Below are 12,817 nucleotides of genomic sequence, written 5' to 3' on the forward strand. Positions count from 1 at the left end.
CAGGGGGAGTGGGAGAGGGAGAAGCAGGCTTCCCGCAGAGCAGGGAGCCCGATGCTCTCTGCTTCTCCCTGCAGGTGGAAACGGGAAGGGCGGCCACGGGGCGGGGCAGGGGTGGTGGGTGGGGAAGGATTGCAGGGCGGTGGGAGAGAACAATGCCCCCTAGTGGTGAAGAATGGCGGTGTTGCCGCTGCACGAAAGAGGGGGAACCCAGCTACATGGTGTGGGTGGCAGCTGAGTGGAGTGGGGAGCATGTGCCCCAAGTCATCCGGCGTTCTGGAGCCGTGGCTGCGCTTGGTCTCCACGAAGAGTCCACACTGACCCCCTTTCCCTCTTTGGAGTCGGGATCCCCATTTTGGGAGTCTCCATCCTAACAATGTGTGAGGCCCATGTGTCCCTAAATTACCCATACAGGACACACACAAAGCAAACCACCACACAGCCCATAATGCTCCACTGTAAGCTGGAGTTATGAGTTTGTTAAACTGTTTTTTCAAAAAAAATAAAATAAAATGTGCTTTTTCATCTGATTCCCATAATGGCTGTTTGCTAATCCTATGATCATATCAACAAAAACCCAAAAGTACTTAATGAGACAGCATTCATTTTTTTAAAAAGTAAGCTCTACGCCCAATGTGGGGCTTGAACTCACCACCCAGAGATCAAGAGTCACATGCTCTATGAACTGAGCCAGCCAGGTGCCCCAAGATAGAGATAGCATTCATTTTTATATAAAAACTTAAAAGAACAGGAATGGAGGAAGGACATTTCCTGAGACTAGTAGAGTCTCTACTTCCAACCCAGAGCCAGCAACACGAGGGGGGAACATCCCATTACTCCTGCCTTCACATATATACTCACAGCATTATGGAGCTCTCAACATATGCCCACCACTCAAGTATCCTATCAGGAACCAAGGCCATACAGAAAAAAAGATACAGTCATAGCCCTGAAGGACCTTGGCAGATCTGGTGTGACCATCCCAGCACCTAGCACAATGCCTGGAATACATTAGGCTGAATGAAAAAATGAGGTCCACTCCAGAATGCTGAGTTGCAGGGGAAGGGTGTCCATGGACAGCAGCTGCTTCTCTCTCTGCCAGGGGAGGTCTGGAAGGGCTTTTCAGATGAGGTGCAGCCAGTGTGCACACGCCTACCTCAGAGCTTGATTGGCCTGGCCTCTGTGAGCCACACTCCCTTAATTGGGGAGAAGCCACTCTGGGAGGCATGTTTCAGATGCATGGTGCTTTTGGGTTGCAGAGAGGGAGGCAGATAGAGTCCAAGAGCTGAAATTTGGGTTTCCAACAAGACATTGGCACTAACCAGTGTCTTCCGTTTCTGAGAAAGCTTGCGATTCTGGGTGTTCTTGGTTTCTGTGAGGAAGGAGTCATTTATGGTCTCTCCTGAAGGCCGCATGTGTGTTCTGCACAGAAAAGGGGAAGACAGTGGTAGGTGACAGAGCCCTGAGTGGGGAGAGCACCTCCACCCTTCCCAGATCTACAAGACATGGCCTCTTCTCTCTGCTGCAGATCTAGGCTCTGGGTCTTCCCAGTACTGCCCACAGATTCCCAGAGATGCTGCCAACAAGCTCCTGGCCCTGGGCCCAAAACATTTTCCAACATTCCCGGAAACCTTCTCATGCTGAGAATCTCACCAATTCCTGCAGTGACAGGAAAGCCTCACCATGAGCCCAGAAAACTCTGTGGGCTTACACTTTCATTCAATGTTCAGATGAGTTTCATGTTTGTGACTCTGATACATTCTGGGGGTGTGATACCAAAAGCAGGTGCTACAGGACAAGAAGCACAGGGCCTGAGGTCCGAGAGCTGGGGTGTGAGTCCCCAACCTGCACTTACTGGCTGAAGGGCATGGGGGCTGACATCTGGGGTTCCAACAGGAACCCCTGGGCAAGTCATTTAACCTCTCTCAACCTAGTTTGCTCATAAGGAAATGGAGACAAGTCTTTCTTTTTCTTTTTTTTAAAAAGATTTTATTTATTTGAGAGAGAGCGAGAGTGCCCAAGCAAGCATGAGTGGGGGGAGGGGCAGAGGGAGAAGCAGACTCCCCGCTGAGCAGGGAGCCTGACATCACAGGACCCTGAGATCATGACCTGAGCTGAAGGCAGACGCTTAACTGAGTTACCCAGGTGCCCCTCTAACACTTTACGCTGTATTTTTAAATTTTTTAAAAGATTTTATTTACTTATTTGACAGAGAGAGAGAGACAGAGAGACAGACAGAGAGAGAGAGCACAAGCAGGGGAGTGGCAGATAGGGGGAGAAGCAGGCTCCCAGCTGAGCAGGGAGCCCAATGCAGGACTCAATTTCAGGACCCCAGGATCATGACCCGAGCTGAAGGCAGACACTCAACTGACTGAGCCACCCAGGCGCCTCCAGGTGCCCCTCTATTTTATTTTTTTTAAGATTTTATTTTTAAGTAATCTTTACATCCAATGTGGGGCTCAAACTTACAACCCCAAGATCAAGAGTCACATGCCCTACTGACTGAGCCAGCCGGGTACCCCCCCTATATTTCTACTTTAAAGGTGGAGAAAACTCAAGTTATCTAACAGATGGCAGGCAATGGGTTTGACAGGGGTATGTTCTGGTATTGAGTGAAATCAAGCTGCTGAGTTCTATCTACATAGCTACTGTGGCAGGGATGTGAGGATGAAAGGAGAAAGCCAATGGGGAACAGAAACCTCCCTCAGGGAAAAAATACACAATTTTTAAAAAGATTTTATTTATTTATTTGAGAGAGAAAGAGCATGAGCAGAGTGAGGGGCAGAGGGAGAAGCAGACTCCCCACTGAGCAAGGAGCCCCGATGGGGGTTCGATCCTGGGACTCAATCCTGGGACTCTGGGATCATGACCCAAGCCACAGGCAGATGCTCAACTGATGGAGCCACCCAGGCACCCTGGGAAATACACAATTTGAAGGTCCCTTTTAGAGGATCTGCTCGCACATTTATAGTACAAGGTCTAGCCTATCCTTCATCATCCATCATCCTGGCCCTGCTCTAAGAGGAGCTGGAGAGGACACACATACTGTGCCTCTAAGGGAAACAGCTTGGCCCAATGCCCAATGTACATTACTAAATACTGGTGAAGAATATGGACAGGAATCAATGATATTTTGTACTGCTACCAAATTCAGCCTCAGCAATTACATTCTTCCTCCTCCTCCTCTTCTTCCTCTTCTTCTTCTTCTTTCTTCTTTTTAAAGATTTTATTTTTAAGTAATCTCTACACCCAATATGGGGCCCAAACTCACAACCCGGAGATCAAGAGTCACATGCTCCACCAACCGAGCCAGCTAAGTGCCCCCATTTTGCTTCCTTCTTAAAATAGATGGGCATTTATTCTCCAGAATCTGTTTCATATCCCTTTCAAACATGACTGCAGTTTCCTAAATCATTCCTGTGCTGGGTAACGACAATCTTTCTCAAGCCTGCTGCATAGTTCTTGTAGATTCATTTTAGCTCTGGATAAAATAATTAAATTGGCAAATAATTTCCTTTTTTTTTAAGAGAGGGAGGAGAGGAGGGACAGTGAGAGAATCTTGAGCAGGCTCCATGCCCAGCACAGAGCTGATGTGGGGCTGGATCCCACAACCCCAAGATCATGACCTGAGCCGAAATCAAGAGTCAGACACTCAACCGAATGAGCCACCTAGGTGCCCCTCCTGACCTTTGTAGTCTTTCTTTGTTGCGGCAGCAAACCCTGAAGGATTAGAGTTTAGGTGAGATCAGGTTTTTGCACTCGTAATGAGTAAAAGGGAGAAACCACATTCATTAAACACTTACTGAATGCTTAGTATATGCAAAAGCTGTGATGACAGCTTCACTTATTCTGCCTAAATTTTCCTAACAATGTTTGTGAAGTGGGTTGTATCATCCCCATGTTTGAGATACAGAAGCAGAGGCCCAGCACTTAAGAGACTTCTCTGGGTTCCCAAAGCTAGAAAGATATTTAGCCAAATTTAAAATTTAAAAAAAGTTTTTTTTTTTTTTAAGATTTTATTTATTAGAGACAGAGAGAGAGAGAGAGCACGAGCAGGGGGAGGGGCAGAGGGAGAGGGAGAAGCCGACTCCCCACTGAGCGGGGAGCCCCACCTGGAGAAGATCCCAAGACCGGGAGATCATGACCTGAGCCGAAGGCAGACGCTCAACCACCTGAGCCACTCAGGCGCCCCAAATTTTTGTTTTAATGTGTACACGTTGTGGCTTTCCTGGTTAATAGAGTTTGTTGTCATATTTTGCAGTGCCCAGAGGCTGCAATCCCCGAATAGACAGCAATTCAACAAGCATTTTTACATAAACCAATGGGTGAAGAGGCAGTTTATCCCTGTGGCTAAGAGCTCAGGTTCAGAAGTCTCATGTAGCTGGGTTCAAATTCCAGTTCCACCACTTATAAACGTGTAAAACACATGCTCTCTCCAGGCTTCTACTCATTTGTAAAATGGAGATATTACTACCTCATAGAGTTGTGAGGTTAAATGTGCCATATATAAATCATTTCGCACATAATAAATGCTTAATACATGCTGGCTTTACTAATGATAAAGTGCGCCGGCCCTTTTGCTAGCGCGAAATGTCCTCAGGGGCTAAGTCAGTCCTCATTCCGTTTCTGCACCACCGATCCTGCGGGGCCTGAAGCCCCGGACAAATTGACAGAGGCATTTCTCTTTCTGGAAGTTGTCAAACCGCCCTCTCCACCCTCAGTCCGGCCAGCGCCTACCTCGACGTGGTCGCGAAGCTGGAGCACCGCGGCTTCGGGGAGGCCATGACCCTCCGGCACCCGGGTAGCCTGCATCCGCGGCCGGGGAAGCTGTGGTAGTGTACAGCCCGTCGCTATGGCGACCAGGCCCCAGCATCCCAGCGGCGGGGGCGGGGTCAATGTTGTGCCATGCCCCCTCTCGCCGAGCCCGCAGGCTGGGAGGAAAGCCGATTAGCAAAGGTGGCCTCGGACCCGGGAGCAGGGTCCCCTCAGTCAATCACTACAGTGGGTTTGACCCTAGCTATCAGAATTGAGGCGGGGGCGATAAACAGAGGCCATGGGGGAGGGCGGTGAACTGAAGGCCTGGAGCCGCGTTGCCAGCGGGAATTGTAGTTTTTGGTTTCCCGAAGTTTCCGCCAAACAGGCTCACGACTGAACAGATTTGTACTACATCTTCCAAAGTTCCGTACGAGCCCGGGTTGTCCCGCCTCTGGGGAGCTCTGCATTGTGGGATATGGAGTCCGAAATGTGGCGAGGTGTGGCAGTGTCCAAAGAGAGGTGTCGGACTCGGCCTCGGTTTCCCTGCTGCCTCGGTAGGCTCGTCAGCCATTGGCTGAGCGTGGAGGATCTGGTCCCGCTCCTCCCCGCCCCCAGTGACACAATAGCAGCTCCCTCCAAGATGGCGGCGGCGACGGCGGACCCGGGAGCTGGGAGCCCGCAGGCTGGAGATTCCTCTGGCGGGGGCGCTGGGGGCGGGCTGCCGTCCCCGGGGGAGCAGGAGCTGAGCCGGCGCCTTCAGCGCCTGTACCCCGCGGTCAACCAGCATGAGACGCCACTGCCGCGCTCTTGGAGCCCCAAGGACAAGTACAACTACATCGGCCTCTCCCAGGGCAACCTCCGCGTCCACTACAAAGGTATCGGCCTGTTTGGCCTGGGGGGGTGGAGGGGAAGACCAGAGCATCTGCCGGGCGGCTGTGATGCCCGGCCCCTACCCCATCACGTCCCTTCCCCGGCCTGGGTGCTCCGGTTTAGGCCTTGGCCCCTGCGGGGTGTCCAAGGTTTTGAGGTTGACCAGGCCGAGGGTCTACTGCTTAGACTGCTGTGCCCTGAGACACCCGATGTCAAGAGAACTGCAACAGGTGTCCAAACCCAGTGCTGGGCTGGACCTTCCACCCGAGGACCTTCTTGCTTATCCTGGGATAGCTCCAATTCCAGTTGGGCCTTTCATCACTGCTTAGTTTTGGGAGTGTCAGAAGAAGGGGGTGGTCACATCCCCTTCATTAGCCAGAGGCCTATGGGCTTGCTCACCTGCCAGATATCACAGAGCTTGGAGTTCTTTACTAAAGTTGAGGGGGGTGGACTTCCAGATCTGCCTCCTCCTCCCCTGATCTCCCAGGTGGGCTCTCTGTGTTCTGGAGAGACTGCCAGCAGCACTTGGGAATCTCTCAGATGAATCCACATTGCCTGTACCCTCCTTTAGTTTGTATGGGAGAAAGTGTCTCTGGCAGGGCTGCTATTCACAGGAGGTGAGCCAAAGGTGGGGAGGTTTATGTGTTTGCTCAGTTGTTGTCTAGTTATTCCTCGAACAATGTAAGGGCTTCCTCTGGCCATGAAGGGGTGAAGTTGCCATGGAGCAGAAAAGAACCAGGATTTTATCTGAATTTCTTTCTGCTGAAATTTCTTCCTTGCTCTCTCTTATTAGGTCATGGCAAAAATCACAAAGATGCTGCCTCAGTGCGTGCCACCCACCCCATACCTGCTGCCTGTGGCATTTATTACTTTGAGGTGAAGATTGTCAGCAAAGGAAGAGATGGGTAAGCCCCTTCTTACCACCTTCTTTTCCCCAGCACTGAGCTTTTTCTGGCTGACACTTGTGACTGATGTGAGCTGCTGAGCTGCATGGGTCTGGGCTGCAGAGGGTTGAATAGTGGGGCTGCCTCTGTTACCTGACTGGCCATGGCCTGGTCTAAGCAGCAGCCCTTGATGGCAAGTAGGTGCATTACGGGTAGAGGACAAGACTTCTCTTTAGTGATTATGTAATGCGATACCTCACAGGTCAGGGAAACAAGTAACAAGTTTACATTAACAATTCAGTGTCCAGAATGGGATTTACCCCTCTGTCCTGTGGCATTTGTGACTTCCCTCCTTTCACACTTTTGCTGCATTCAGGCTTCTTTTTTATGGCATTTAGTCACATAGAGGCCCCTGTAGGCTTCAAAGGGATAGTAGAGTCTTCACAGCATTCATCACAGCTGTGGTAGCCACTGGCCTGTCATCTCAGGGTAAACAGCATGCGCATGGTCAGAATCAGGTGACCTTGCTGCTCATAAACTTGTTTTTCAGTCCAGGGACTTGAACACCAGTTGGACCAGCTTTAAGAAGGTCCTCATTAAAGTCAGCATTAGGGAGGCTCCTTATTTTAGGGTGATCTAAGCAGACACCCGGAAGTCAGAGGGGGAGATTTCTCTTTTTTTTTTTTTCCTTTTTCTCCTAGTCTCCCTTTTCCCCATTGATTGTGACAAAGCCAGGTGTTTAACTTATGAAATAACATGATTTCAGCTGTCTTGGAAAGGCTTTCCTCATCAGACCTTAGGTCTGATGTGGGAAGTTTGCCAACTACACCAGTGACCTTCGTGCCAACCCTGAATATGTATTCTTGAGTATTCAAAGTACTTCCTCTGTCTTAGGGACTGTCCCTCTTGTGGTGCATGCAAAATGCCCAGCCAAGGGGCTGTGCTGGGGGAGGACTGCTATAGTCAGAGATTTGCCTGCTTCCTCAGTGAAGTTGTATCATCCTTGTCTGGGACGGTTGTGTGGCCATGGGTAGATGGTGCAGCTTCAATCTCTTTGTCTATACTATGGGGAGCTAGGCCAGCACCTAAGCTGCCTTTAAGCCCAGAATTCTATGATTCTGAAATTCTGATCATGGCATGCTATTACAATATCTTTTCACTTTTATTCCTATCTACGTAATTTACAGATAGGAAACATATTAATGGAGGGCTTTAAAGTTTCTATTTTCCCTTCCCACTATCTGATCAAAGCACGTATATACATATAATGTGCTTGAACTAGTGAATGAGAATGGCCTCTTAAAACAAACAGTGCAAAAATAGTTCTGGTAGAGACTGAAATGGCAGTGGCTAGAGTCTCATATTGCCAAAGAGACTGAGGGGCATTTCTTAGACTTTAGGGAGGAAAATCAATTGTTTTCTCTGTAGTCCTAATCATAGATAACCGCTGAGCTAGTGAGAAAAGAGAACACTTTTTCAGAAGGGGAGTGTTTAAATGTAGAGACCTAGATTCCTTCAACTGGCTTTTCACATTTCAGTTGTAAGTGGATCTTGCTGGAAGAGGCCCTGTGTCTTGTTAGTTGTCCTTACTGTAGTTTTTGTCTGCAAATTTAAAGGAAGTTGGGCATCTTCTCCCAGCTTCTATACCCAGCATTTTTATACGTGGTAAATACAGCCATTAGGCTGACCTGGAAACCTCAGTTTTATTTATTTATTTTTTAAAAAGATTATTTATTTATTTATTTGACAGAGACAGAGAGAGAGGGAACACAAGCAGGGGAAATAGGAGAGGGAGAAGCAGGCTTCCCGCCGAGCAGGGAGCCCGATGTGGGGTTCGATCCCAGGACTCTGGGATCATGACCTGAGCCGAAGGCAGACGCTTAACGACTGAATCACCCAGGCGCCCCATGGAAACCTCAGTTTTAACAAGACCTCAGGTCCTGTATGCTTGTAGTGGCCTGCTTCAATTGACCACTGTCAATGAATGTCTCCTCGTGGCCTCTTTATGGAATCCCTGAAAGCTATCTCATGGCTAGGATGTAGCCAGATATTAGTATGGGGGGTCAGATGTGGTTTTGAGTAGGCCAAGGGAAGTTATAGGGCAGGAAATGATCAGCTCATTTTTTGTTTCCCATCAGTATTGGAGGTGTGTTTCTTTTTTTTTTTTTTTTTTAAAGATTTTATTTATTTATTTGACAGAGAGACACAGCGAGAGAGGGAACACAAGCAGGGGGAGTGGGAGAGGGAGAAGCAGGCTTCCCGCTGAGCAGAGAGCCCGATGCGGGGCTCGATCCCAGGACCCTGGGATCATGACCTGAGCCGAAGGCAGACGCTTAACGACTGAGCCACCCAGGCGCCCCTGGAGGTGTGTTTCTGACCTGGGTTTGGTCCATGGCCCAGGTGTTAACCAGTTGTATAGCTTTCCTTTATGATCTAGTTCCAGCCTCACGGCATCTCTGGAAAGTGCCTGGAGCAGATGATAATGTATCTTTTTTTTATTTGTTTGTTTTTAGATTTTATTTATTTTTTAAAGGTTTGTTTTAGAGGGAGGAGGGAGAGAGAGAAAATCCTTTTTTTAAAAAATACCTTTTTTGGGTGCCTGGGTGGCTCAGTTGGTTAAGCGACTGCCTTCGGCTCAGGTCATGATCCTGGAGTCCCTGGATCGAGTCCTGCATCGGGCTCCCTGCTCAGCAGGGAGTCTGCTTCTCCCTCTGACCCTCTCCCCTCTCATGTGCTTGCTCTCTCTCATTCTCTCTCTCTCAAATAAATAAATAAAATCTTTAAAAAAAAAACGTGTTTTTTTTTTAAAGGTTTTATTTATTTATTAGGGAGAGAGAGAGCACACAACTAGGCAGAGCAGCAGGCAGAGGGAGAGGGAGAAGCAGGCTCCCCGCCAAGCAGAGAGCCAGATGTGGTGCTCGATCCCAGGACCCTGGGATCATGACCTGAGCTGAAGGCAGATGCTTGACCGACTGAGCCACCCAGGTGCCCCCTTTTTTAAAAAAGATCTTATTTGGGTACCTGGGTGGCTCAGTCGGTCAAGCGTCTGCCCTCGGCTCAGGTCATGATCCCATGAGTCCCGCATTGGGCTCCTTGCTCAGTGGGAAGCCTGCTTCGCCCTCTCCCTCTGCCCTCCGCTCTCCCTGCTTGTGCTCTCTCTCTCTGTCAAATAAATAAATAAAATCTTAGAAAAAAAAGGATTTTATTTATTTAGTTGAGAGGAAGTATGACCTGGGGTGGGGGAGGGGTAGAGGGAGAGGGAGAAGCAGAAGCCAACTTGAAGCAGGGCTCGATCCCAGGACCCCAAGATGATGACCTGAGTCTAAATCAAGAGTCAGCCACTCAACTGACTGAGCCACCCAGGTGCCCTGATAATGTATCTGTTTTGTGAGTGAGTCCTGAACCCCTAGGATGTTTGGTGACCTGCTCTGGCAGCATGGCTTTGAGTTTGCAGTGGAGTAGCCTAACTTGTTAGATGCCCTTGCCTGATCCCAGACATATGTGTCGATGCTGCTGCTGCCTTTCCCCATTGAGTTCATTCCCTGGGTAGAGTGAAGGAATGTCCAGTTGGATTCTTAGGGGATCACAGTGTTCTTAGGAGACAGAGCTCCAAGGTGTTTAGTGCTGAGTGGGGCCAGAGAAATGTGGCATACTCTTACTGGGCTTGATTTACTGAATCTGTAAACTTGTTTTTCTGTAGATTTAAGTACATTTGTAAAAGGTGTTTATGAACCCGGATATCAATGTCATTTTCTAGAAAGGCCTTTGTTCTGATGATGGCTTTTGTAGAAGAACATGCTAATCTAGTCTAGTTAGAAAGTTTCATTTCAGGGGTTCATGGAGTATTTAGTCATACCTACTGTGTGCCAGGCTGGGTGCAGGGAGAATAAAGGTAAAGCCAGCACAGGCCAGCTTTGCTCTCAGGAAGCCTTCGGCCACTCAGCAGAGAGTAGACTGAAATATTCTCTGCAAGAGGAGGCAGAGTGTGGGTTTGGTTTTTTTTTTTTTTTAATTTTTTTTTTTTAAGATTTTATTTATTTGAGAGAGAGAGAATGAGAGACAGAGAGCATGAGAGAAAGGAGGGTCAGAGGGAGAAGCAGACTCCTTGCTGAGCAGGGAGCCCGATGCAGGACTCGATCCTGGGACTCCAAGATCATGACCCGAGCTGAAGGCAGTCGCTTAACCAACTGAGCCACCCAGGCGCCCCGTGGGTTTGGTTTTGAGGGATGAGTAGGAGTTTCTCAGTAGGTGATACCTGTTGGACCTAAAATGAGTCTGGTTGGTAACTGGCTTGAAGTCAGGGTGCTGGCCTTAAATATAAGAGAGAGCTAAACAAGGAGGAGCTACATTTGAGCTAAGAGCTTGATACAAGCTGACGGACTTCAGCTGCATTTTGCCGAGTCACCAGAGCTGGGAATGTCAGGAGTTGAGTCTGGCGGGGTGAGGAGACATCAGAGCCCTGCCAGGGGTGCCAAGAGATAAGGGCATCCGCGTTGATCTTGTTAGAAAGCCGGTGGAGACCCTGAAGCTGAGGGTCCCTAGGAGAAATGACTTGCTCAGGCAGAGTTTGTGGACCTGTGGGTGTCCCCAGCTCTTAGTGATGACACACGGAGGGTGTGGCTGGCCAGGCTGACAGATGCTCCAGTGTGACCCTCAAAATAGACTGTAACATCATCCCGGCGGCAGCAGCGTCCTGACATGTGATGGGTGGCTCTACCCAAGAACAGCAAGCCTGGGCTGGAGCACTGGATGGAGTTGGGCGGGGGGCTCTTCTCTGTAGCTGGTGCCCAGGCCCAGGCCCTGGCCACAGCTAGTCTGCCTTTGCTTGAACTTGCAAGCTGACTTCCTTTGGCCAGGCAGCAAAGCACTCTTCATTAATTCTGTACACCACAGTGAGGTACCCATAGTTTAGTCCCAATGCCAGGCTGGGCCTCAGGAGCACAGGCATGAGGCTCATCTAGAGAGGAGGCAGATATGCCTACACATACAACCTTACAGGGTGGTGTAGAAAAGGCCAGTCCATAGTGTGCGCTTTACCCAGGGGTGGCCCAGAGGTTGGTCTTCCTCCTGTACCTGAAAGTTTGGGGAAACCTTCACAGAAGAGGTGATGATGCTAAATCTGGAAGGATGAATTAGAGAGTTCCAGGTTTTCACTTTATTGAGAAGCAGATGCTCCAGGCAGAAGGAGTAGTGTATAAAAAGATGAGGAGCTCAGAACATGAGGTAGGCAAGGGCCAGATTGGAAATACTGTATGGCTTTGGCCAAGGAGCATGGCCTTTATCCAGAGGGCAGTAGCAGTGTTTGAGGACTTTGGATCTGCCCACACTTCTGAGAGTGGATAGGGCAGAAGAGATTGCTGCTCTGGTTCAGTCAGCTTCTCAGGCTGAGAGCCCTGTCTAGTGTGGGCCAGTAGATTTAGGTCCCACACTCTAGGCATGGTTTTCCCAAAGCATAGGTCTTCTCTCTCTTGGCTGGTCTTTCTCCTGTATGGTAAGATATAGAGGAGGGATGTTGAAGACTGGTGGCCAGAGAGGCTTCCTGGGGGTGAAAGGACTCGACCTGTGCTTGGTTTTTTCCAAGTTCCACCTAAAAGACAACTCTGTCCATAATTTCCCATGGAGACCCAGAGAGCCACTCACTCAATCAAGATCTCACCTGCCATGTTCCTGATCTGGAGAGCAACTTGAGCTCAGGCCCTCCAGCCTAGAGACAGCATGTGGCTGGCCCCTCACCCTGGGTTCCCTTGCTCCAGTCTGTGCATTGTGCAGTGCCATTGAGAAGTAGGTGCTCATCTGTGGACCTGGGGAAGGCTTTGTCCTGCCTGCCCTGAGAAGTAGGTTCTGTCTTTGCCCAAGGCAAATACAGATGGTGGTTGTGCCCTGTTCTTCCTGAATGCCCTCCAGTTCTAATGGCATCACGGGCAGATGCTGAGCTGTGGGCTGCATCTTTCCCTGGAAACACATTGCACTATTTCTGGAAACATGGAGTATTTGGACTCTGGAACATCTTGGAGTGTTTGTATTGCTTACTTGTGTTGGGGGTTAAAGCCCAGGTCTAGCTGGGCTTACTGTGGTGTAGCTCTGATACAGGGTGAGAGTACTGAAGTCCACATGATGTCCACTTTTCTGGAAGGACTTGTTCCTGCACTGAGCATGTCTGGGCTTTCCTGGGACCTCCTTGCTCACTGTGTGTCACCCCCTGGGCTCCAAGCTGGGAGCTGAGAGTGGGAAGTATGACTTCCTTCTTTGTAACTGGGGACTTCCTTAATCGAGCATCAGCCTCTGGAGAAATTCCTAAAATTCACTGCATA

General features: G+C 49.4%; 2 protein-coding genes across 4 annotated transcripts in view; one reads left to right on the forward strand and one right to left on the reverse strand.

The window, feature by feature from the left end:
• Window positions 1–5,259, reverse strand: part of TSNAXIP1 (translin associated factor X interacting protein 1) — a 15,944-nt gene extending 10,685 nt beyond the window's left edge. For 2 of the 3 annotated variants that reach the window (XM_035024954.1, XM_035024952.1), the window contains exons 1-2: window positions 4,735–5,259; window positions 1,320–1,419 (exon numbers count right to left, since the gene is read on the reverse strand). In XM_035024954.1, the coding sequence (XP_034880845.1) occupies window positions 1,320–1,419; window positions 4,735–4,781 (147 nt within the window). In that variant the 5' untranslated portion in view covers window positions 4,782–5,259. The remainder of the gene's footprint in view (window positions 1–1,319; window positions 1,420–4,734) is intronic. The other variant, XM_035024956.1, reaches the window with a different exon arrangement.
• Window positions 5,260–5,368: 109 nt separating this feature from the next.
• RANBP10 (RAN binding protein 10) overlaps window positions 5,369–12,817 on the forward strand; it is a 65,239-nt gene continuing 57,790 nt past the window's right edge. The window contains exons 1-2 of the mRNA XM_035024957.1: window positions 5,369–5,627; window positions 6,416–6,527. Coding sequence (XP_034880848.1) covers window positions 5,393–5,627; window positions 6,416–6,527 — 347 coding nt within the window. The 5' untranslated portion in view covers window positions 5,369–5,392. The remainder of the gene's footprint in view (window positions 5,628–6,415; window positions 6,528–12,817) is intronic.

Source organism: Mirounga leonina, unplaced genomic scaffold (genome assembly GCF_011800145.1).
Source record: "Mirounga leonina isolate KUSES-001 unplaced genomic scaffold, KU_Mleo_1.0 Mir_180, whole genome shotgun sequence".
Lineage (NCBI taxonomy): Eukaryota > Metazoa > Chordata > Mammalia > Carnivora > Phocidae > Mirounga > Mirounga leonina.